This window comes from Athene cunicularia, assembly GCF_003259725.1.
Source record: "Athene cunicularia isolate RWA chromosome 27 unlocalized genomic scaffold, athCun1 chr27_part1, whole genome shotgun sequence".
Taxonomy (NCBI): Eukaryota; Metazoa; Chordata; class Aves; order Strigiformes; family Strigidae; genus Athene; species Athene cunicularia.
The window spans coordinates 4,559,785-4,583,434 of NW_020799138.1; the positions used below are offsets into that span (position 1 = coordinate 4,559,785).

Consider the following 23,650-nt stretch of genomic DNA (forward strand, 5'->3'; position numbering starts at 1 on the left):
AGCCCCGCTCGGGAGCCTGTCAGCGGAGCCCCGCGGCTCGGGCCGGCTTCTCCTCCCCGTTCAACGCGGTGCGCCCGCGGGTGCGGGCAGAGGCAGCGGCGTGGGAACTTGCCTGCACTGAAGCCAGGGGAGCGGCGTGTACCGGGGCTGTGGCGGGCAGAGGGGCAGGCAGGCATCTGCCTGTACCGGCTCTTTGCTTCTGAGGTTTTTCGGTTGTGGTGTTACGGTGTCTGGGTGTTGCGCTGGTAGCGGCGGGCTGCAGCCGGTGCTCGGCGTGCTGACGGGTGGGAAAACAGTGCTAGAAGTGATATTTTCTAATATAGCACCAGAATACACCCGCTATTTAAATTAGCTTCTCAGCGCTACGCGGAAACTTTTGAGGAGTTTTCATGTGTGCTGTGTCTGGAGTTTTAACTTCTGCTTGTTTCCAGACAGGTGCTGCTTGAAGCAGTTACCTTGTTGGGCTGTCCTGGACGTTTAGTGGTGCCAAGGAGATGCTGGTGCTTTAAAGTGGTTTGTAGGCATAACATGGACATCCCTCTTTATTCCGGTGTTGGGGCATACAGCGCAGGGAGAGCGGGTGCTTTCGAAGCAGCTGTATGAAAGAATGATTCTTGTAACGTACAGTGATTTCTGAAAAGATGCTGCGACCTGCTGTCACCCTGCTGTGTCGACCTGCTGTCACCCTTCTGTGTTGGGCAAATAAACGTTTCCTAGGGTCTGTATTACAGCTTTAAACGAATTGCTGTACAGTCTTTAAAAGTTCCTTGTCACTCTCAGTGTTTTGCTGGTTAATTAGTAGTTGGTGTTTTCAAGCCTGTCAACACACCTACAACTTTCTGTCAGGTCAGGCTCAGTCAGGAGTAACAGCTTGTGTTGCTGGTTGGTGTAAGCTGGAGTGGTCCAGAGAGCGTTGCCGTGATACTTTCCTCCAAAGTTACTTTGCTTTTGTCACTGTGTGTGTGTTAAATTGTGGGGACTGAAAGCTGCAGTCTGCAGGCAGGAGCAGCATGGAGGATTTCAGTTCCCTCTAGAGCTGGGCACCATATTTTGGGTCTGTTTATGTAGAAATTGGGTGAACTTAACTTGTGCAGGAATGGTGGAGATGAATGTTTACGTGGTAGTAGGGAAAAAAGTGTGTTGTTTTGTGGATAACTTACATGAAATTGATGTTGTGTAAACACAGGTTTGGTACTGCTCTCTGTCATTTGGACCTTCTGTAGAATTCGGAGCCAGAGTTACTCACGGTGGTCCACAGAGTGGTGATTAGATGTCAGAGTTCAGCGTGGGAAGGAGGACTGACTGCTGCAGCGGCTGGGAGCGCCTGATCCGCTCCTGAGCGGGGAGGGCAGACATGCCCCACTCACGGAGCCAATGCTGTTCTTGTCAAAACAGCACTGCAGGACTGTGACGTAATAGACAAAGCGGCAACATCAGAAATCCCAATCCTGGAAATCCCATTAAATTTCTTTTATTTGGCTTTGTGGCTTCAGTGGGAGAGGGTCTGTTGTGCGGTGGTGTTTTTTAAATGAAACTTGGAACAGCTGGAAAATGAGACTACTTCAAAACTTAAACTATGTTCAAGTTAGAGTGTGCAGGTGTGTCTATCAGCTGGATTAAAGTCTATGTGAAGTGTAGATGAAGCGCGCTCTATAATCTGCTTTCCAGATCTTGCAGGCCAGGCTGAATTCACTGTTGCCTGTTACAACAGTTACTTTTTTTGGTGCCTTTCCAGGAGCTGACTAGTAGTGATTATCTTCTAACTGAAATAGCATTAAAGGTAACTTTTCTACTCTGTTCTAGTGAAACGCGATGTCCAGGAAAATGATGAGGAAGCGGTGCAAGTCAAAGAGCAGAGCATCCTGGAGCTGGGGTCGCTTTTGGCCAAGACTGGGCAGGCAGAAGGTGAGTCTGACATAAGTAACTGAGGTAATGGGTAAGAGATGCACACATTCAAATTAATTTAGTCTACTTATTTAATGGGATAGAAGTAAAAGCAGTTTTTGTCAGGCAGTGTTCTCTCAGAGACAAGACAGAAACTAAAAAATTGGATAAACAACATAAAATACTGATCTCGTGTTACTTGGCCCAGTATTCCAAAAGATTGCTGATGCGTTGGGCGGTTTAGTTTATGACCCTTTGACATGTGGCCATTTTAGTACAAGTGACTAAAGTTTTGTTAAGTTATGTTTGAGGTGAGGAGATTTTTCTTGATTTGCTTTTAATAATCTCAGAGCCTTGTTTCAGATTGGAAAGTTTGTCCCCAAAAGAGCTTTCTCACCAATAGCTTCTTAATTAATTTATCTGCTGAAACATTACATCAGAGAATCCTTGCCCAGCTCCATACATGAGCAAGACTTGATAGTCCTTCTGTTGTGAATGTGTGAAAGGACAGACATGGAGTAAAGTTTGATGATTTTTTTAATTTGAATCTGGCCATGCCTTCTGTTTCCTGGAAAGCTCAAGGCAGTGTGTTTCTTATTTTGTACTCAGCGGTTTAGTTTTGTTTCTTCTGCTGAAGAATGCCTTTTCTGGAGCACCTTTCACCTCAAGCAGTTTAGGAGTTGATACACTACGTCTGTACAAAGAGCGTTCTGTCTGTGGCAGACAGTTGGCCATGGTATAGCCCTGATGTTTTCTAACTGTGCACAACAATAATTCAGAATGTGAAGTGAAGCGTGTGTGCTTTTAACAGTCTGAAACTGGTTGGGGAAAACAAGCCAGCAGAAGGTTTAATCAAACTGAAATTCAGCTGGGATGCCAGACCTAATGTTAGAGTAGTTCATGGGAAGCAGTGTGAGGTCTCAGATAGTGGCTGATCAAGATCACGGTTTTATATTTATTCTGAAATGCACACTTGGTGTCCTACTGCCCAGTCTTTGTACACATCTATTTTGACTTGGCCGTTTAACTGATCTACCCACGTCTGTGTGTGTTTGAGCATTCTGGACACTGATCCTGCTGTGATTTGCAATTGAACAGAGCTTGTGACAAAGTAGATTACTTGCACTTAGAGCAGTGCTGGAAACAAAGGTGCTATTCATCTCACCTAACTATAGATGTCCACTTCTGATTTCCTAGTGTGGACTGCTTTTATAGTTGGTGGAGAAAAATAAGCCCTTCCAGCACACGATTCATCTCTTCCTACAGTAAGAACTTAGAGCAGGACAAATGAAGCCTGAAGTACAAGTGCCCATTTCTCTGATATAATATTCAAGGACCTCAAGTCAATTAACTCAGGTGTAGGTGTCTGTGCTCTGTGCGCCCTTAGTGCTCAGATGTTTGCTTCTGTGGAGATAATTAAACATGCCATTGCTCCTTCACCCAGGAATATGTGTGTGTTTGGGCTAAAAAGAGGGAAATTGTCAGAAGAGTCCCTTCAAGTAAATGTGTGGATGTGCTGCTGGTGTGCAGAAGCCTGAGAGTTGTTAGGTACACAATGGCCTCCTTAAGGCTGCAGAACTTGGAGTAGTTCAGAGTTTAAGCTGAAGTCTTACACAAGTATGAAGAACTTCAGTGTACTCTCAGCAAGTGGCTAGCTGATAGGTTGGGGGGTTTTTTAAGGAGAAGGTTAAGTAATTGAAAATGACAATGTTAACTTATCAAAACCAAATTCTTGAAGGAGCAAATGTGAAATGTATTTGAAAGGCATTAAAGGGAGCACTCAACTGCAGAGCAATTGAATAGAAGAAAAGGAATTTGGCAATGTTAAGAAGCCAGTAGTGTATGTGTAGATCTGAGTGAGATCACCAGGTTGTGCTTTCTGGAGACCGGGTGAAGCTGGGGGATGAAAACAGGGGATAGCTCAGCTTGGAGATGCGATGCTTCTGTGGGGAAGACGCTGTCAGCCTCTCTTTCTGTCTGCTTTCTAGGGTGAAGTAGGCTAGGAGGAGTGACAAGCAGGCAGGGCCAGCAGCTTCCACCAGGTACCACTGCTCACAAGGATGTTAGCACCAGGCAGGCACATGGATCTTCACAGCCAAGGGGAGTCAGTTGGTGCTGCTTAACTTAACGAGGAAGTTACTGAGACTCTGCAGTTTTTGGCCCGCATGAAGGAGATCTCGTCATGGTAGCTGTTGCTGCGCACGCTTTAGTTTTAGCTAGCGGAATTTCTTTGTCAGATTCGAGGTGTTGCAGTGACTTGTTGGCTACTTTCAAGCTGTAACTTCCCAGAGATGAAAGGGTCTGTGAGCTGCAGCCTAGGGAAAAAATCAGCTGCAGTTTGATGGGGTTTGAAAGTTACAGCTGCTGTGCTGCTGAGTGAGAGTGTAAAATGAACCTCTGGTTGTTAGAGGACTGATCTCTATTGCACTACAGCCTTTGTTGAAAAAAATAACAGTAATACAAATGACCCTCTTTATCTGCTTGATAGAGATTAAGGATTGAACTGGTAGTTTAATTACTTTTTTAGGACAGTTATAGATTTTTATAGCATTGCTTAAAACTATGGGATTGGAATAACTCGAATCAGGAATTCAGGTACATGGCATGTTAGCTTGTGGAAGCACTTTCTCTGAGGTTGAGCAGCAGATTTCATTTTTCAGAGCTGCTGCTCATCACTTCTCCAGAGCTGTCAGTCATACCCTTTTACCAAGCATTGCATTTACTTAAATAACCCTATAAATAGTTGACAGTTACACTGGTAGGAAAGAGAAATTTCTATGGGAACTTTGAGCTTCACTGTCTAAATGTGTAGTTTGCAAAATGTACAGATATATCCTAGCTGTTGACTTCAGATCTGCTTTCTAGTGAGTTCTTGTGCAGCTGCTGAGCAAGTCAATGGAAACTTAAGTACTGCAGTATGTTTCATGTGATTTTTTCCTTGTTTATTCTAAGTGTTCTGCTTGTGTGGAAGAGTATGCTGTGCACTAAAACCATGACTCAGTCGGTCCTGAGAAGCTGGTGTAACACAGTGATGAACAGCAGGAAGAGTGGTACCCTCTAGTAGTTGAGAATTGATGGATCACAGAGAGAGTCTTGCTGCCTTCATAAAACAGACTGAAAAAACAGCAAATTCATAGTCACAGAGCTCAGAGCTAAGGATACAGTGCTGTGACTTGATGAGAAGCAGGCTTGTTCTCTGTGTGAAGTGCGGTGTTCACAAGTGCTTGTGTTAGTTGTGTCAGGGAAAAGAGCACAAAAACCAGCTTCTGGGCAACTCCAGCTTCAGTTCTGCTTTTCTTCCAAGCCCGACAAGGTGATCTGGAGCCCACCTTTCTCAGCTCACATTGAGAGGAGGGACACTTGAGAGTAGCTCTGCACCATACTGGTGTGTTAGAAGCAGCTGTCTGCTGCTGTCACAGTAGTTTGTGAAATCAGAGTGTTTGATTAAAATGATTGGGGTTTGCATCTGTGAGTGGCACTGCGGATTGAGTGTTCATCAGAACGCAGGTGGTGTGGGTAAAGTCATCTGCCATGGGGCAGAAGGTAACAGTTGTTGAGTAAAAGCTGAGCGCTGACTGAAGCTGTCAGCCAGTGGGGCTCAATCTTAGTAAAGTAGCTGTACCTCAGTTCTAGAAAAACCTGCCCCTTTATTCTCAGACAGAGAGAAAGGAAAACTTTTATGAAATCTTTGGCATAGTGGTCATAGTGTCTTGTTTTGTTTCCTGTACAAAGTCTAAGTGGCTCATTGTAGGAAGAATCATGATTTGTTGCACTGCTGTTGGGAAAACAAGGCTCCTTTAAGGGGCCAGGGTGCACTGGGGATAAGTTTTGTTTGTTCTAAAACTGCACTTTGAGATGTATAAAAATGTCAGTCCATCACTGTGAGAGATTGGATTGGAACACACTGAGTTCAGTTCTTACACTGTTAAGAAATGAGTTGTATCAGGCTTGATTAAACTTTTAAAACAAATAATTTGAAAAAGTAAAAAATACTGGAATATTTAAAAGATATTATTAAGATGTTCTTATGACAATTCTTTTGCATTACTGCTAAATGAAGTGTGACAGAAAACTTGTTTTCATCTGTTTTTATTGGAATCCTCCCAAACTGAAATTCTGCTGATGGTTTTCTGTTTACTAATTAAAATAAAATCAGATTAGTCTCCTATTTTAGTTTTGATTTTGATGACAGTTTGATATAGAGTATATTGAAGATTTCTGAAATACTCATTGCAGGTTTTGTTGTGGTGCTTTTACTATCAAATCTTGTAAAGGCGGTAGTGCCAGATCTAGGTGATGTTTGGGTGAGAATTCTGGGACAAACAAGCTGTGGTTGCAATGTACAACCCCACCCCACTGCTCTTTGAGTCGCACTGAACCCTGCGCTGGCATGCTGCTTGGCTGCTGGAAGTATCGTCTTCCCTAGCTGTAAACAGACATCACTGCAACCTGGCCCGACTGCTGTGTCGTGTTTATCACAGGAGTTTTAACTGGTGCTGTGCAATTCCAACACGTTCCGTTCCCTTCTGCTTCTGCGAACACTGAGTCCCGAAACTGCTGCTGTTGATTGCCAAATCCCTTCGCTCTGTAGGAATGTTTTTAGTGTATTTCTTCATAGAGAAGAACTTTTCCTCTGTGAGCTTGAGGCTAGCTTTATAACTTAAAACTATAATAGTTATAGAAACAGGTATAGAAACAGAAATCTAGTTAACTAAGATCTAATTAGGTAACATGGGTATTGAAGTGTTAAATGTCATTTTTTCAGCAGTGGAGCACTGGGTGTATCTGACTTTCTAGGGCTGGCTAGGTATGGGAGATTAAAACATCAAACTGTGAGTTAATAAAAACGTACTTAAACTATAAACTCCATTGCCCATTTTATAGAAAAATCTCAAAGCATTTAGCAGATGCTTATGTTTTTAAAATGTGCCCGAGGCAAGTGTACTTACAAATGGTGTTATAATTGGGCAAACTGAAGTAACGGGAAACGTATGTTGTGTGGGTAAGGCTGGAGCCCAACAGTCCCCTTTACCAGTCCCTGTGTTTACTGCAAGGCATTCCTTCAGGTGACATTTATCACTCTTTTCCTGTAAGTGATGTTGAGAGACCGTTTATAAAATGTTTGGTGTAATAAATACTGATGTGTATAGATGTGTTAGGTACTCCAGCTGCGGTGTAGTTCTTGGCTGTGTGGTTGTATTTCATGAATCTCTTTTTTTCTTTATACAGAGCTGGGAGGACTTCTGAAGTACGTTCGACCCTTCTTGAACGCCATCAGCAAAGCAAAGGCAGCCCGCTTAGTCCGATCTCTGCTTGATCTGTTCCTTGATATGGAGGCAGCAACAGGACAGGAGGTGAGATTTAAATTTCAGCAGTAGTCTGTTCCTCAAAAGCTTGTAGTACCATTATCTGACCTGGTTTGTTTCACAGTGAGGAATTACTCATGTCAGGAAACATTCATTTAATGCATTTGGATATATTCTATTCGTAGAACATTAGATAATTTAATTCACTCATAACCATGTTTTTCTGCAAGCCTCATCCTGCTGTGGGTTAGGAGTAACTCTCACCCTGGGCATTTTTCTTAGATTCGCGTTGCTAGCTATGAGATGCACAGCATTAGCAGTATTTTGTGGTGGGTGTTTGGAGTATGAGAGGTGCTACGCTTGTTCCAGAGAGCTCGTTCTGGTGGGAGGCTGGGGGTAGTGTGTGTGATGGCCCAGAGCTAGAGGAGTGATTGTTCAAGGAGTTGGTGGGATTAGATGGTGAGTATTACTTTGCATCTTTCACCTGGAGATGTGAAGGTGTGTTGTGTGGGGGCACAGTGTGGTGTGTCTTAATCCACAAAGGGCTTCTGAAGTATGAAAGTTACTCCTCAAGTCGGAGTGCAGAAAATTTTGCAGCTGCCACGTGTAAACTACTTCCAGTGGAAGAACTTCTCCACCAGAAAACCCATTTGGTCTAAGATAGCTCATTAGAATACAGTTGTATTCCTTCTTTTCTTTTTTTTTTTTTTTTTTTTTTTTTTTTTTTTTTTTTTTTTGGTGTTTATGTGACTTGTGGTTACTTGGAAATGGGAGGAGGAGAGGAGCCACTTAGAAGCAGCACTGACCTGTGGTAGTACAGGTTGTTCTGGCAGACCAAAGTGGTTAGATGAAAAGGGGAGGTAGGGAGGGCCTGAGCAACAGATTAAGGATGAAGCCCCCCTAACACTGGACAGTTTAGAAGAGGTTCTGCCATGTTGAGAGGCAGGTGGCATCCTTTAGTTCAGGTAACCTAGCAAATGTTCTCTGTGGCTGTATGTCATGTTTTCTGAAGTGGTGACAGAATTTTTGCCCCTCTTCTTTAACAGAAGAGAATAAGGGAAGCAGGGTGGGATGTACAGGTGAGAAGGGAACCCCCAAAGGTGTCAGGAGAAAATGAGTGGCTTCTGACTTTTTCTAAAGGTAATTTGATGTAAATTACGATATTTGGATGCAGTCCCAAACAGTGGCATTTTATGGCTGGGGAAGAACTTGGAGTAATAGCAATGGAAACATGGCCCAGTTAGTCAAAACACTCACTTTCAAGCATATTCAGAAGCCAAACCCAAAACCTTAGGGAATTATGACACCTAACCTGTGAGGTTCTTGACGCAGTAATCCTGAATACTTTCAGCGCCTCAGAAATGTTCAGAGGGACATTTACTTCCTCAGTGTAACGTATATTAAGAAGACTCCCAGGAGTCCAATAAAGCAATGAAATTAGAGATTTCTCCAGCTCCTAATGCTCCAGCTATCACTATGCAATAAATTGTGGCTTCATAATGGCTTTTCATAAAATGTCAGCTCCTTGTCACTGCTTATTAAATGGGGACGAGTCCTGCAGTGTAGTACAGCTACAGAGCTGCTCCAGAAAGAGCTGCAATCCAGAGATTTTGGGAAAAGGCATTGCTGAGCCTGGCACCTCAAGATGACTTACTGCACATTATTGTCCAGTACTAAATCGACACCCTCTGCTAATTAGGGTGGAACATGACTGCTTTATTCATCAAGGGCATCTCAGCAGTCTTAAAAATATGAGAAGCCTTTGGGTTCCTTTACTTCCCTTTGAAGTGATGGATAAAACATCCAGTGTCACTTACTGACAGGCTCCTGGCACCTGACTGGGTTGTAAATAGTGGAGTCCAGCACCTCTGTTGCTTTATACTGCTAAAGGACACACATGCTCTGACGTATTTAGGCCCTAAAACATGTGCACTTTATTTTCCTTTCTTTCTAGAGCAATTGAAAATACATTTTTCTCTATGGCCAAATGAAATGGTGCAAAACATGCTGGAAGGGACCTCAAAGTCTTTTAGTCCATCCCTTGCCCTAAGGCAGAATCAGTTCTCATGTACCCAGATGTTTTTCTTTCAAACAAAAACACAGGTGTTTTAAGAAATGCTATTAGGATTTCAGCAGTAATTTTTACTGGTGAAACTTTGGAAGCAAAATCTTTATTTTCATATTCCAGTGTGGGAGGATTGTCCCTGGTGTCAGAAAGTTATTGGAAGCCAAATATGTTAGAAAAGCAACTGAAGAAGGTGGTCTGTTGGGATTTTTTTGTGATGGCTAAAGTTTAAACTAAACCTTAGTTTGCATTCTGAACTTTACTTTCTCTTGCAATACTGGTATAGAAAGTATAATACTGTGAGCATTGTTACAAAGTACAGGAAGATAATCTAGCAAATAGAGTATGAAAATATGTAGCACAATTTAGCTGTTCTGTATCCTTTTGTGCAACATTTCTGTGAGTGTAAACTCTGGTGTTAACAGGATGTAGCCGGAGGCTGATGTGTATCCTGTGTGGTTACCAGCGAGTCCTTGTGGAAGAGACCTGAGCTGCAGGTCTCGTCATCAGTGAACTGAGCTTTACCCTGATAATGCTGAGGGTGTCATTCAGAGACATTTGGGGTAGGCACTAAGGGTGAAGGCTAATCTCCAGGCTTTTAAAGCAAGGCTAATTCATTGTTTAGCAATGTTCTTCAGGCAGGAATTACTTGTTTCCTTAAATTACGCTGTGGAGATTCAGGCTTTGTTGTATTTTTGTTGCTTTGTAGGAAATGATTGAACGATACTGCTGTTTTAAAGAGGGGCAGCAGAAGGCTTTACAAATTTCTTTCTGCTCCCTTTAAGGTTGACCTGTGTTTAGAGTGTATTGAATGGGCCAAATCAGAGAAGAGGACTTTCCTACGCCAGGCTCTGGAGGTATGTTACACTGTGGATCTCAAAGCTGTGTAATAACCTATTTCCTTTATCAATCTTATACCTATAAAAGTAAAGAATTTGTAGTGCACTGTCTGGATCTTTGTACGTGTAATGGAGGGGCGATAACAATGACACTGAAGTTAGTGACTCCTCTTGAGCAGACAGGATTTTCCCTGTCATGTTTAAACTTGCCCATCTTCCAAATGGCAGATCTTGCAGAATTGGACCATATGATATAATTATACTAACTAATTTAATGAAGTCTGCGCAGATAAGAACATAAATTTTCATCTTACCAAATAAATCTGTACTACTTTTCTCTGGCTTTCCTCACAGCAGTTCCTTTTCTGTTCTCCAGGCGAGGCTGGTCTCTCTGTACTTCGATACCAAGAGGTACCAAGAAGCCCTGCAGCTAGGTAAGCCTCCCACTAGGTGGTGGTAGCAGTGCTCTGCTTTGAAATCAGGCTTGAGGCTGACAAGGGGAACGACCGGTGATGTCATGTTCCTTGAGAAGTTTTGTAGAACTTGGGCGCTAATTTCTCAGTGCTGTACCAGTTCTGCCATTTTTTTGCTATAGCTTGGTGATAAAAGCTTTTAGGGATCTCTTTGTTCTCACCATTTGTTCATTTCAAATAATTTTGGAAGCAAAGAGGAGCTGTATCCAGTTGAAGGCTGTGAGGTTTGGCTCCTGCTGGAACACGTAGTACACTGCTGTGTTCAGAAAGGTTGAAGGGAGAAACCCGCTCTTTTCAGTTTGCTCAAATACGGCCTCAATAAAAGCAGTAGTAATGCTAGGAAATGGCAGACCTCTAAGGATGTAATTAGACATGCTCTTGTGAAGTAGTGCAAAGGCTATAAGAATTTGCTTCTGCACCACCTGAGATATGGTAATTAACCGAGTGAACTCTCCTCCTCTGCTACAAAGCAGAGTAAAGCAGGTCATCTTACATGGCCCAAGTCCCTTCAGTGTTTTACAAATGCTCATTTTGCAAATGACTGCAGTAATGTAAGATGAGGTTTAAGCTGGCTAAAGGGTATTTGTACAGACTGCTCTGCCAGCTCAGCGCGTGGGTACGAGCAGGGCTGAGGGATGATGGCACTGACACGGACAGAAGTGCTCACCTGGGCAGTGATGTGTCACCAGGGACCTATAACTTCTTAAACAGTGCGGTGACAAGAGCATGTGTCGTGTCTGGAGTCACCTGGGTGACTTGTATCTGATCAGAATATCAAATTATGTTAAGTGCTCTGATACATGGAATTCAATATCAAGTTAGAATTAGTTTGCATACAGATGTGTAATGAATTTAGGCTTAAACTGATCAGAGTCCACACTCCAAAGCTATGCCTAACTTCATCACTTGGATGATAGTGGTACAGCTTAGTGAGTTGTGAAGGCCTGTACCTATAAGACAGCCTCTCTGAAAGCTCTGTCAAGACTTCAGCATTGTGCACTAGTGCTTCTATGTGGCTGGCCAAGACATGGTGATGTCTGTGGCTGCAGGAAGTAGGTGCAAGCAGAGAGTCCCTGCGGGATGTTTCTGGGGAGAGTCTGTTCTCTTCCATCTCGTTATGCAGTTTCAGCTGTGGTTTTCAGCTTCTAAGCACAGCAAGTGAGGATCATAGAAGTGCAGAATTATTTGGGTTGGAAGGGATCTTAAAGCCCATCCAGTCCCACCCCCTGCCCCGGGCAGAGACACCTTCCACCAGCCCAGGTTGCCCAAAGCCCCGTCCAACCTGGCCTTGAACCCTGCCAGGGAGGGGGCAGCCACAGCTTCTCTGGGCAGCCTGTGCCAGGGCCTCACCCCCCTCACAGGGAAGAATGTCTGCCTTAGATCTCATCCAAATTTCCCCTCTGTCAGTTTAAACCCATCAACCCTTGTCCTATCCCTACACCCCCCAACAAAGAGTCCCTCCCCCCTTTCCTGCAGCCCCTTTCAGCCCTGGGAGGCCGCTCTAAGGTCTCCCCGGAGCCTTCTCTTCTCCAGCTGAACCCCCCAACTCTCAGCCTGTCCTCACAGGGGGTGCTCCAGTCCCCCGAGCATCCTCGTGGCCTTCTCTGGCCCCGCTTGAGCAGGTCCGTGTCCTTCTGCTGTTGGTGCCCCCAGAGCCGGACCCAGCACTGCAGGGGGGTCTCACAGAGCAGAGCAGAGGGGAGAATCCCCCCCCAGCCCTGCTGCCCCCCCTGCTCTGGGGGCAGCCCAGCACACCGTTGGCTTTCTGGGCTGTGAGCACACGTTGGTGTCTCACAGTCAGTTTTCCATCCACCAACACCCCCAAAGTCCTTCTCCTTGGGGCTGCTCTCATTCCATTCCTCGCTCAGCCTGGATTTGTGTTTGGGATTGCCCCGACCCATGGGCAGGACCTTGCCCTTGGCCTTGTTGAACTTCATGAGGTTTGCACGGGCCCATCTCCAGCCTGTCCAGGTCCCTCTGGATGGCACATCCCTCCAGCGTGTCCCCTGCGCCGCACAGCTCAGTGTTGTTGGTGAGGAATTTGCTGAGGGTGCACTTGATCCCGCTGTCCATGTCGGTGCTGGTCCCAACCCCTGAGGATGCCTCTTGTCCAAGTGGAGAACAGTGACATCAAGCTGTTGACTGCAGCAGTTTGAGTGCGAACATCCAGCCAATCCCTTATCCACCGAGTGCTCCACCTGTCAAATCTGCATCTCTCCAATTTAGAGACAAGGTTGTTGTGTGGGACAGTGTCAGATGCTTTGCACAAGTCCACATAGATGATGTCAGTTGCTTGAGAACTTTATGGAGTTCTCATCTCTGTTTGCCTTAAGTTAGCTCTTTAGTTTGTTGCTGGGGGGGAAGAAGGGGAAAAGCTCCCTTCAAGGCTTTAATGTGACAGTTTAGGCATTTCTTAGGCTGTCCGTTCCTACCTCCTAAATTTGATCTATAAATGTCTTGTGCTTAAAACATTCCTTCCTCATCCCATATTCTTAGGAGTTGTTTGAAAATCCTCAGGTCTCACCCTGGGGGAACGACACAGGAACAGGCAGTACTTCAGGTTTGCTCAGAGCTCTGAATGTGAGTGGTAAATCACGCTGTCACCTGGGGAAGGGGTGCCAGAGTGACAATCTGAACTGCACAACCCATCCTTGACTTTCTGCTGTGTCTGCTGCCCGCAATGACATGGCAGAGACACGCTGTCCGCTTACCCAAGTGTTCTCATTGCCCTCTTCCACAAAACTGCTTCATCCTTCTCCAGCTGTGGACTGACACTGACCCACTATTATTTCCTCTCCTTTGTTTCTTCTGGGAAGAACGGGTTGTGTAAGCCTAGCCTCCCTTCCTCAAAGCCAGTACTGCTGTAGGGGAAGAAGGGTGTCATCTAGAAAGACTTGGTTTGTGTAGTTATGGATAGCAGATGCAGGGCAGGTTACAAAGGCTCTTGTTTTTCCCTCCTGTTAGGCTCCCAGCTTCTTCGGGAATTGAAAAAGATGGACGACAAGGCGTTGCTGGTGGAAGTGCAGCTGTTAGAAAGTAAGACTTACCATGCCCTGAGCAATCTGCCAAAAGCAAGAGCAGCCTTAACCTCTGCACGGACTACAGCCAACGCAATCTACTGTCCGCCCAAGCTGCAAGCAGCGTTAGACATGCAGTCAGGTAAAGCTCTTCAGGAGAAGGGGAAAGTCTAAGACTTGTCATGATGCATCAGTTGACTGATATTTGTTCTTTCCTGAGTGAATTGTAGAAAACGATGCTAGGTGGGACCTCGAGATGTCCACAAGCCTGCCCATCTGCCTCAAGGCAGGATCAGGGATAATTGCATTGTTCCTGACACATGTTTTTTCAGCCTGTTCTTGAAACCCTCTGGTGGTGGAGGGTCCGTAACCTCCCTAGGCACTACAGCATTCCACCACGTTAGTATAACCACAACGTTGTTCCTGACTTAATTTGCAAGCACTTATCTGAAGTGCCTCAAACTTGTCTTTCTTAACATGCTTCCTTAAGAGAGAGCATGGGTGTTCTTCTGCTAGAGATAAGGTAAAGGGGGACACAGAAGGAAAGGTTTCTCTTTACTCGAAGTACCCAATAAAGCACGGGACAACCAAATTGTTCTGTCCTCTTCCAGTTACATTTGGAATTAACTCTGATGCCAGCCTGTTTGTTCCTCTCAACAGGTATTATCCATGCAGCAGAAGAGAAGGACTGGAAAACAGCCTACTCATATTTTTACGAGGCGTTTGAGGGATATGATTCAATTGACAACCCAAAAGCCATCACTGCGCTGAAATACATGTTACTGTGCAAAATCATGCTGAACATGTACGTGGCAAATGGTTCTGTGAAGAACACTTCCTGCGTTTAAATGGGAAAGGCTTTTTGTTTATAAGACTCTAAACTAATGAAAGAACTCAAGGAGACAAGCTTTGCTGTTTGTCTTTATTACCTAATCAATGCTTCTGTTATTTGAATTGTAGTAATTTGCTATTAATTGGGAATTTTTGAGGCACGCTTAGGTTTACTCTGACCATGTTGCTGAATAAATCTCCTCCCTTCCCTCCCCTCTCTAGCCCAGAAGATGTGCAGGCATTAGTGAGTGGAAAGCTTGCTCTGCGGTATGCAGGAAGACAGGTATAGAAACTTAATCCTTTCTATCTTCCTATTATCTCTGAGAATAATGTGTTATTCTTTTTGTCAAATACTTTGGTCTTTTCATGCCAAAATACCCTTCGCTTCTGAGCCACCTGAATGAGATCCAGAACTGATTAAATTACCATAAGTAATTACCATAAGTCACTCGCCTTCAGAGGGAATACAGTGATTTTTCACCATCCGAGAATCTGGCCTGCTCACTTCATTTTCTATGGTTTTCTCCTCTCTGCTTTCTTTGTGAACTACTAAATGCCTAATTCTGTGAGGTACTCGTATCTCAGCCCTCGCCAGCTGCTCTGCAGCCATGGAGCTGATGTATTAAATCGGAGTTATTAATTGGTTTTACTTGGGTGGTAGCAAGTCCTGAAAATGTATTCACAGCAATGTAGCTGAGCAGCTTGAGACCTAGATGACTGTAAGGTGGAAGCCAAGCAGCTGGGGAGTTGTTAAGTCAACTGTTTATTCTAACATGTTAACTTGCCAGTCTGTGAACACCACCCCCGTATTAAATCCAAGGATGCTTATATAAAGTACAGGGCCAAAAGCCAAGTGGGCCGGGGTCCGAGCCAGGCTTTTGGTCAGCCAGCTATTTACTTTGATGCAGGAGCTAATACCTACCTCACAGAGGACTGGGGGAGCTATTTAGTAGAGGAGATCTGTGAGCATATGTGTGTAGAAAAGAGTCTGAAGTGGGGATATCCCTGTGCTGTCCCTGCTGGATTGCCAAGGGCAGCCCTGGTCCTGCTTCATCCCCTTCCCCCGAGCAGCAGCTGCGTTGGAGGCTCTTTCTCAGCGCACGAGGACAGTGTACTGTGGAAGGAAATGCCAGCTCTTCCCTGCATGGTCCTCCTGAGACAGCAGTGATTGAAAGTTCCTGCAGCAGCTGTGGAAACTGAGCTTTGGGAGCAGAGAGAAAATGGGCAGCCTTGGGGGCAGCTGGGTTGGGGAGAGGGAGCAGAAGCCTGGGCCTGGTGCAGCACAGCCACTGGGCTGTCTCGTGCACTTGTGCCTATCATCGTTTGGGAACTGTTCTTCTGGTGGTGTTGCTGTTCTGTTTAGTATAAATATGGTACTTTAGTTGTGGCTGAGTCTTGTGCTTTGTTTCCGCAACTGTGGGGTAGGTAAGGAACATTATTCTGATGGTGTCCATGATAGGGTATCCGCAGGGCTTCTGCCATGCTTCTGTTGCTCAGTGGAGGCAGTGTGGCATGCCGAAGAGGAGAAACACAGCTTTAAGGGCTGAAAATGGCCATGTTCATTAAGCAAGTGACAAAATGTGCACTTCAAAATGGTATCAAACTGGCTCCCAACCTGCAACCTGATAGGAATTGCAGCTGGTATTCTCAAACCTTGCAAAGCTTGAGTTCTTTGTTTCCGTGAAGCTGATTTCATGCGGTGTCCTGCAGCTGTTCTGCATGTTCTCCTTTTTAGCAGCTGTCCTTACTCTGCCTGTGTGGAAGTAACACTGACGTGGCTTTGTAGCAAAAGGAACATTCCCACTTTGCTGTTTAAGCACGTTTCCAGTATACTGCGCAGTTGGCATAATAGCACTGAGACAAGACGCCAGAAAAATAACCTACTCTGATTTTCTTTCTCTGCAGACAGAAGCACTAAAATGTGTGGCACAGGCCAGTAAGAACCGATCACTGGCAGATTTTGAAAAGGTGAGTCAGGAGACAGAAAATGGGGCCTGGCTGGTCAAAACGTTCTGTTTTGGGAAGTTGTAGGAACTGCTATATGCCACAGCAGGAAACCATAAAAGCTTTCATAGAAAGCAACAGAGCATCAAGCAAATGCCCCACAATAATCATCCTGTTTGTTTTTTGCAGTATGGAGAGTAATAGCTTATTTGAAACTTTTTTCCTTTGTTTGGAGAGTGATCTCAGAAGCAGTTTCCTGTACTCTTGATGCTCTTCACTAGCATGTGTATCCTTCTAAAATTTTGCCTGGCTTTGGCAAGAACGCCACAGAGATAACGGAGAGGCTTCCCATGTCAGGGAACAATCCTGCCATGCTGTCTCCTGAGCATAAACCAGAGATTCTGGCTTGCTAAGATCTGTGCTTGCTGCATGGTGCTTGAAGGGCTGCTAGGCTGTCATGACCTACATGCCTTGTAGCTAAATTATGAAATTGGATTAATCACTGATACTTTGCTGGGCAGGGAGGGAAGACTTTCATACTCAGAGGGCCCTGAGGACAGCAGACCTGCTGCTACTTGAATTATTTGTTCCCACTATGTTTTCTGCAGGCTCTGACAGACTATAAGGTGGAGCTCAGGGACGACCCCATCATAAACACTCACTTGGCTAAGCTCTATGATAACTTATTGGAACAGAATCTGATCAGAGTCATCGAACCCTTCTCCAGAGTACAGGTAATTGTTTCCAGCAAGCACACTGACGTGCTGGCACCTCTGTCCCCTGCTGTTGGTGGGTGAGGGACTTGTTCCCATACAGAGTATTTCTTAGAGCTGCTCAGCACTTCCAGAGCTCAGGGCTCATCGTGTTCAGCTGAAAAATGATGAGGGGGCTGAGGGGAACTTGAAGAAACATGCTCCAGAGTCATTGACCTTTCCAGCTGTTTCACTTACGCACCCGGAAGGGCAGACATGCTTTTAACACTGAAGTGTTTGGCTTTCAAAGGCTCTGACAGGGTGTGGGTAAAGCTGCAATAATTTTGGAGAAGAAATGTTTTTTCATGTTTCAGAGCAAAATGGCTTTAGGCATCTACTCTGTCTTCAGTTAAAATTGGATTTAAAATCTGAAGGATGTAAAGCTGTGAAGCAGAGAAAGCCTTTGGAGATTTTTAGGCCAGAGTGTTTACAGGCCCTTGAGCTGTTCTGTGGAAGAGCCCTATACCTCTGTGTTGTGTGTCAACAGTGCAGCTAGAGATTTACTTAACTCTGTTGGTCTCTCTTATAGATTGAACACATATCCAGCCTCATCAAGCTCTCAAAGGTAAGAACATCACTAGAAATCAGTGGCACATCTTCAGAGGGCAGAGGACTTGAGGTCAAATGGCATTTGCCACCGGGAAATAAACATTGGCTGTTAAGTCTGACAGATCAGCACCACAGCATTTACAGGCAAATATCACTCCTGGGAACTTTACTGTAACACTGACAGTTTCCAATGAGGCATCAGTCTGTCTTCCTCTGCCCTGCACTCTGCTGTAACATCACCTTCCTTCATGTGGGTTTTACTCCCTGTGTTAGCTTTTGCTCTGTATTGCCAGTAGGTTTCCTCTACTGTAGTAGCAGCTCACGTCATGACCAGCTCAGTCTTCCCCACTGACCTGCATTTAATCCTCGTGAGCGTGCCCAGAGGAATCTTTCTCAGACCCTTAAGATAGAGGATCCAGCTAATCTCTTGGAAGTTTCATTAGAGATGTGTATGTCACGTTGACTATTTCAGTAACTGCTTTACAAATAATCTCAACCAGATTAAGTTTTAGGAAAATCCCCTGTATTCCCAGCCAGTTGCATCCCGAAGTGATTTTGTCCTGAACAGGCATTAAGGCCAGAGATTTGGAAGTGCACTGAGCTTGGCCTTTATGGTCATTATGTCATCAGTTTTCCCTTTCTGTCTCTGTAGCCTTTCCCTAGACTAGCCCTTGGTGCTTATTTAGCACGTATTTAATAGTTTGAATGAAAGCTGGGCTGCAGTTGTTTCTTAACAGGAGCTGTGTGTCCTCTGTCCTCTGACTCCTGTGGGGCCTGGCTTGGCCCTGGGCAGGAGGTGAGCTCGGTACTGGGAGGCTTCAGTGAACCTTGGCCAACACTTGACTAAGTATTTGCTGAACCAAGCTAGAATGCTCCAGGGCCCCTAAGGAGTAACGCCTGCCTGAAATGACAGATACACTGTCTTCTGTGGAACAGGAGGGCAAGACATCCTGGTGCTCTCGTCATTAAAAGCTACTGCTTAATTTCCTGTGTCATCTAAAGTGGGTGGTAGTATCCAGGCAGTGTGCAAGGAGAGATCTGTCCTGACATCGTGTTCAGTGATAAAATAGTTGCTTTTAAGCAGTGCTTATATCCTGCCAGGGCTGTTGAGTGTAGAGTAGTAAAATTCGTATTTCTTTATATAGTTCTAGGAGACTTTTAATTTTTCTGCTTCAATTTCAGGCTGAGGTAGAAAGGAAACTGTCACAGATGATCTTGGACAAGAAATTTCATGGTGAGTCTCTGCATCCTTCGATTTTGACTGCCCTGGTGCCCACGGCCAGGTCATGTGTGAGCAGGCTGTGGGTAGACTCCTCACTGCTGCACCTCTGAAGCCCAAGGTTCCTCCTCAGACTGCTTGGTGCCGCCCCGACGGCGCGCACACAGCTTAACGGGCGCTATGGGAAGAACAGTGAGCACTGGGTTTATTTTTGTCTCTGCCCATCGCTGTTCTTGTTGCTCCTTCCGTCTGCCTTCATCAGGCTCGAGATTTAATTTCTCACAAATCAGATACTGCTGTGAAGTCCTTCCTTGCTGCAGCTGCATCCAGGGACAGTCACCAGGCCCATTGGTGGGCTGCCTAGCAAAGAAGTGCCCTTCGGCCTTGGAGCTTACTGGAGGATGTGGTCACCTTTCCCAGATAATTTGTGTTGGGAGCATTCTGTGATTGCTCGTGGGGGCACCCACACAGCACAGCTGATTGGTTTGGGTTTGTCTGGGACCACGGAAGGCTGCTTCTCTAATAAGTCCTCAAGGAAACGGCTCTGTTCTTGTTTACGTTGTCCCTGGTGTTGATTTAGAAAGCCCTCTTGGTCTAGCTGAGCAAGATGAGTGGGAGGTAGCTGGAAGAAGCATACTGGTTAGAGAATAGCTCAAAAATTACAGAACCCAGCTGCATTGCCCATCTGGCACCTGGAAATAGTTTAATTATAAAATGGCTTTTGGGGGGCGGGGGGGGGGGGCATAAGCATCTCCTATATGTCTTCTCTGGGACATGTTTGTTTTTTTTTCCTGGATGAGCCACTGTTAATTCAGTCCAGACAAAAATCAGTTGGTTCAGTACAACACATGAGCCTCTTCCAAACCCAACACAGCCGTTTGCTGGGTAGATCCCTAAATTCCTGCTGTCTGGAAGGAGTGATCTGACCTGGTTACACTGGTAACCGCTGCTTTGTGTCCGCAGGCATCCTTGACCAAGGCGAGGGAGTCCTGATCATCTTCGACGAACCCCCTGTAGACAAAACTTATGAAGCTGCCCTCGAGACTATTCAGAATATGAGTAAAGTAGTGGATTCGCTCTACAACAAAGCCAAGAAGCTAACATAGGTGAGTGGAGGCAGGAGCCAGAGGTCGCAGCTGCTCCGGACCTATCGCTCCTCCGAGGCCAAGGTGCAGTTTGTGTCCTTGAGGCTTGTTTTCTCTCCTCTCGATTGACGTGGCTCTGTTTTCTTTTTGCAGAGTTGAATTTGCTAGCTGTCATTTGGAGAGTGTGTGTGACAGGAGAGTGAAACCTTTGGGAAAATGTTAGGAGACTTTTTTTTTTTTTCTTTGTTCTACTTTTCGCTCGGAAAGTTTTTAAACTTCCTCATCCAGTGCATCTTGTATTCCATACGATGCGTGTTCCAGTTTCCATGTAATCTTTACTGGCCGAACTTTGTATCTGGGGGGGGAATATTGTTTAAACAAAGAGGGTATTCTAAATAAAAGGAAAAAGGCTTACACTACCTAAACATGTGCTTTCCACTTCCTGAGGGATGGCAGAGAGTTAAGCAGGGACAAAGTTTTGTTACCAGTAGGTGCCCAAAACCAGTTTGTTTCATCTCTCCCTCTGCTCTGAAATCTGAGACTTACTGACGGTGTATAAGCAGCCAAGTTTATTCCATTTGTACTGAACCAAAAAAAACCCAAAAAGTACAGACTGCTGGTTTATTTTTAAAGCTTAAAGGCCTCAGATCCCCTCGAAAGTGGCTCCACAATGATTTTCCTGAAGGCTTTCACACCCGAGGAACCTGCTTCAGAATTGTCATTGTGCTGCGCTCGCCCGGACCCGCCCTGCGCAGCCAAAAACCTCAGGATGGCTGCAGCCACTGTCTAGACCATTAGGCCAGTTTCTAATAAAGGGAACAGCGCAGGTTTCCCCTGGAGGCCTGTATTGCATGCTATTGTTTTAAAATAGACTAGATTTTAAATGTTTTATCCCTCCCCCCCCACCTGCATTGGTAGGAAGAACAGGTGAGCAGGCGTTCCCCGAGTCCTCGCCGCCCCAGGCGCTGAGCAGACTGGCACTAGTTCCCTCTGCTGCGTTAGTGCTTCTTCTCTCCGACAGCCGATGTGGGACAGCTTGGCCCTTCTGGAATAACCTAGTGCAGCACTCGCTGGGGAGCTTCCTCATTACTGTTCAAAGTCGTATGTGTGGGGGGTGGAGCACGGTGTATTCCAGCATGTTTCATTTTATGGTGAGGTTACTAGCTAGGTTTTAATGCCATTTGGGCAGTGTAAGCTTCTGCATCTCTGTCCTGCTAATCTTTATTTTTCCTTTCCCCTCTGTCTCTCTTTCTCTCTCCCTCTCCATGATTTTCTTACAAAATTTATATTTTGTAAAAGGATTCTGTTTTATCAGGAAATATTTTGCCTTCACACTGAATCTTAGACTGGCTGATTTTTCTGCTTTCTGTTCACATTTTAACCTCTTCAACATTTTTTTTTTTTTAATTCCATCTCATCCAGTCAGTCACTGTTTGGGTTTTTGGCACCATCAATATCAAATGTACAAACGGTTCTTGCTAACCAACACCAGGTATATCTGATGTTCAGATGAGTTCCAATAAAATAATTTTTTTTTCAAAAATCTGTCTCCTGTCTTCAGCTGCCGAGGCAGGTAATGGGCACGTTCGGTGCAGTTTCTCTCTGCTTAGGGAAGGTGGATTGCAGCACCTGGCTAGAACTCACCACAGCTCTGGTGATTAATTACATCTGACCTCTTGCACCTTTAGCCTTGAAAATACCCTGATGCTGTATTGGGGAGTCTCACGTTGTGCACACACCGTGTGTAGGTTCCTCTTAAGGCTAGAGAGGGGTTTTAGGATGTAATTGGACTGATACAACATCTTTAATTTTCACTTTGGAAGGTCATGCATCTCAGACACTGCCTGGTTGAGGTGGTGCATGTCTTTTGGAAGGAAAATGTGGAGGACTTAACTCTTACGTGTGGCTTGGATTGCAGGGGAAGTGCATTTCCAGTTTCCTTGATAGGGTTTTTTGACTATAAGTAGCTTGTAAGATATTTCCCAAAAGCAGCTCTGGCCAGTTCACTGTAATGCCACTGAAGGGGCGTTTCCCCCAGGGATGCTTTGCTGTGGCTTCACTGACTGTGGTTGGTAGCAGTAGGTGAGTGAGGGGAAATTCGTTGATAGGACAGAGCTGGGGCCTGTGTCCGTGGGATGGACGGAGCAGTGGTGACGGGCACAGCGAGGTGCTGAGCTGGAGGAGGCTGGAGGTGGCTGTGAAGTCCTGCGTGGCCTCGGTGAGAGCAGTGTCCAGCTCTGGCTGCTGTCCTCACCCTGCAGCTGACAGTGGGGGAGCAGACAAACCCCGGTGCTGGAGGCTGAGGGGACCTGACCGGGTGCAGCAGCTCCGTGGTGAGACCGGCTGGCAGGCGTGGGGCTGCCTCTCACCCCAGCGAGGAGGTTTAATTGCAGGTTAGTCATTCGAACTGCCTGCGGAAAGCTGGGATTTTCCGAGGCGTCTGAGTGCCTGCCATTCCAAGTGTATTAAAATTAGGGCCAAAAAAGCTCAAATGGTAGGGCTTGTTGTTAAACCCTTTTGGCTTAAACTTCAAAAGGCTTAACTTAAAAAGCAGGCTTTCCCACAAAGGCGAGTTTCATGCTGCTTGGGTCCGTGTAATATTTTTAATGGACAAAGGGATTTCTTGGTAACAGCAGTGCCATGCGGGCTGGACTCGCACGGTCCATCTCGGATCATTACACAGAAAAGCCTCTAAAGCTCTTTGTAAAGAGGATACGTGAAGAGGAGACCTTTTGACCATCCCTTAAAAGAACAGCCGCCGTGCTGGGCTGGACGCACTTAGGAGGATGTGGGGGTTTTGGGGTGCTTTGGGCCAGGTCTGTACTTGGTCCCGAGCTGCCTCAGAGCTGCCCTTGGACTGGGGTGGGGGCGGGTGGGCCCAGGCAGTTCTCAGTCTGCTCGGTGTTTCAAACCGCCACGTCCCGCTGCCGAGCAGCGGCTTCACCCTGCAGGCTGCGGTCATGGAGCTCCAGGTGTGAGAGAGCCACTGCCCGACCTTGAGAGGGGGAAAAAAGATGGATCAGAACCTCTCCCCTGGTGTTTAGTGCACAGCTGCAGCCTGAACCTGCTCGGCCAGTCCGGGCTCAGCCCCAGCCCTCTTGGATGCAGCAGCTTTGGCAGAGCTTTGATCCAGAGTGAGATTTTTCTTTACCTTACACCAGTTTTAAACCCTAAGCGTGCAGCGGGCTCGTCCCAGGCAGGTGCCTTCACAGAATCACCTAGGTTGGAAAAGACCTTGAAGATCATCTAGTCTGGCCCACGGACCCCCCCCTTGGGACGGTGGCTTTGGGGACAGCCCTTTCCAGTGTCCCACCACTGCTCCGCTGTTTGCCAGTCCCCAGGCACTGGGAGTGTGCCCTTGTGTCTGGATGAAATGGGGGATTTGGGCGGTTTTTGAAGACTTCTGTGTCATGGGAAGGGGACAGGCAGCAGCATGTCTGTGTCAGTTGGTGGCTTTGGGGCATGGAGGAGTATAAACGAGCTCAGTTTAAGTCATTAGCCAAACCCTCATTAGTGAAGCGTCAGGGTGAGACGTTTCCCTGTTCTGTCGCCAGCAGCATCGCTTGGGGGAGGAGGTGACACCCGGGGTCCGCTCTGGGCATCGGCGCTGGAGCCCCGCAGCCTCCGTCAGCGCCGGGCTCGGGGCGCGCTGGGCCGCGGCGGAGCGTCGCTGAGTGTCGCTGCAG

The 23,650-nt window shown here is 46.0% G+C and overlaps 1 protein-coding gene across 1 annotated transcript in view; it reads left to right on the plus strand.

The window, feature by feature from the left end:
- The window catches only part of PSMD11 (proteasome 26S subunit, non-ATPase 11), a 34,264-nt gene extending 13,702 nt beyond the window's left edge, over window positions 1–20,562 (plus strand). Inside the window, exons 2-14 of the mRNA XM_026864780.1 lie at window positions 1,804–1,905; window positions 7,114–7,238; window positions 10,041–10,112; window positions 10,471–10,528; window positions 13,532–13,726; window positions 14,245–14,389; window positions 14,638–14,698; window positions 16,321–16,383; window positions 16,968–17,093; window positions 17,641–17,676; window positions 18,843–18,894; window positions 19,843–19,985; window positions 20,118–20,562. Coding sequence (XP_026720581.1) covers window positions 7,215–7,238; window positions 10,041–10,112; window positions 10,471–10,528; window positions 13,532–13,726; window positions 14,245–14,389; window positions 14,638–14,698; window positions 16,321–16,383; window positions 16,968–17,093; window positions 17,641–17,676; window positions 18,843–18,894; window positions 19,843–19,985 — 975 coding nt within the window. The 5' untranslated portion in view covers window positions 1,804–1,905; window positions 7,114–7,214 and the 3' untranslated portion in view covers window positions 20,118–20,562. The remainder of the gene's footprint in view (window positions 1–1,803; window positions 1,906–7,113; window positions 7,239–10,040; window positions 10,113–10,470; window positions 10,529–13,531; window positions 13,727–14,244; window positions 14,390–14,637; window positions 14,699–16,320; window positions 16,384–16,967; window positions 17,094–17,640; window positions 17,677–18,842; window positions 18,895–19,842; window positions 19,986–20,117) is intronic.
- Window positions 20,563–23,650: the final 3,088 nt, after the last annotated feature.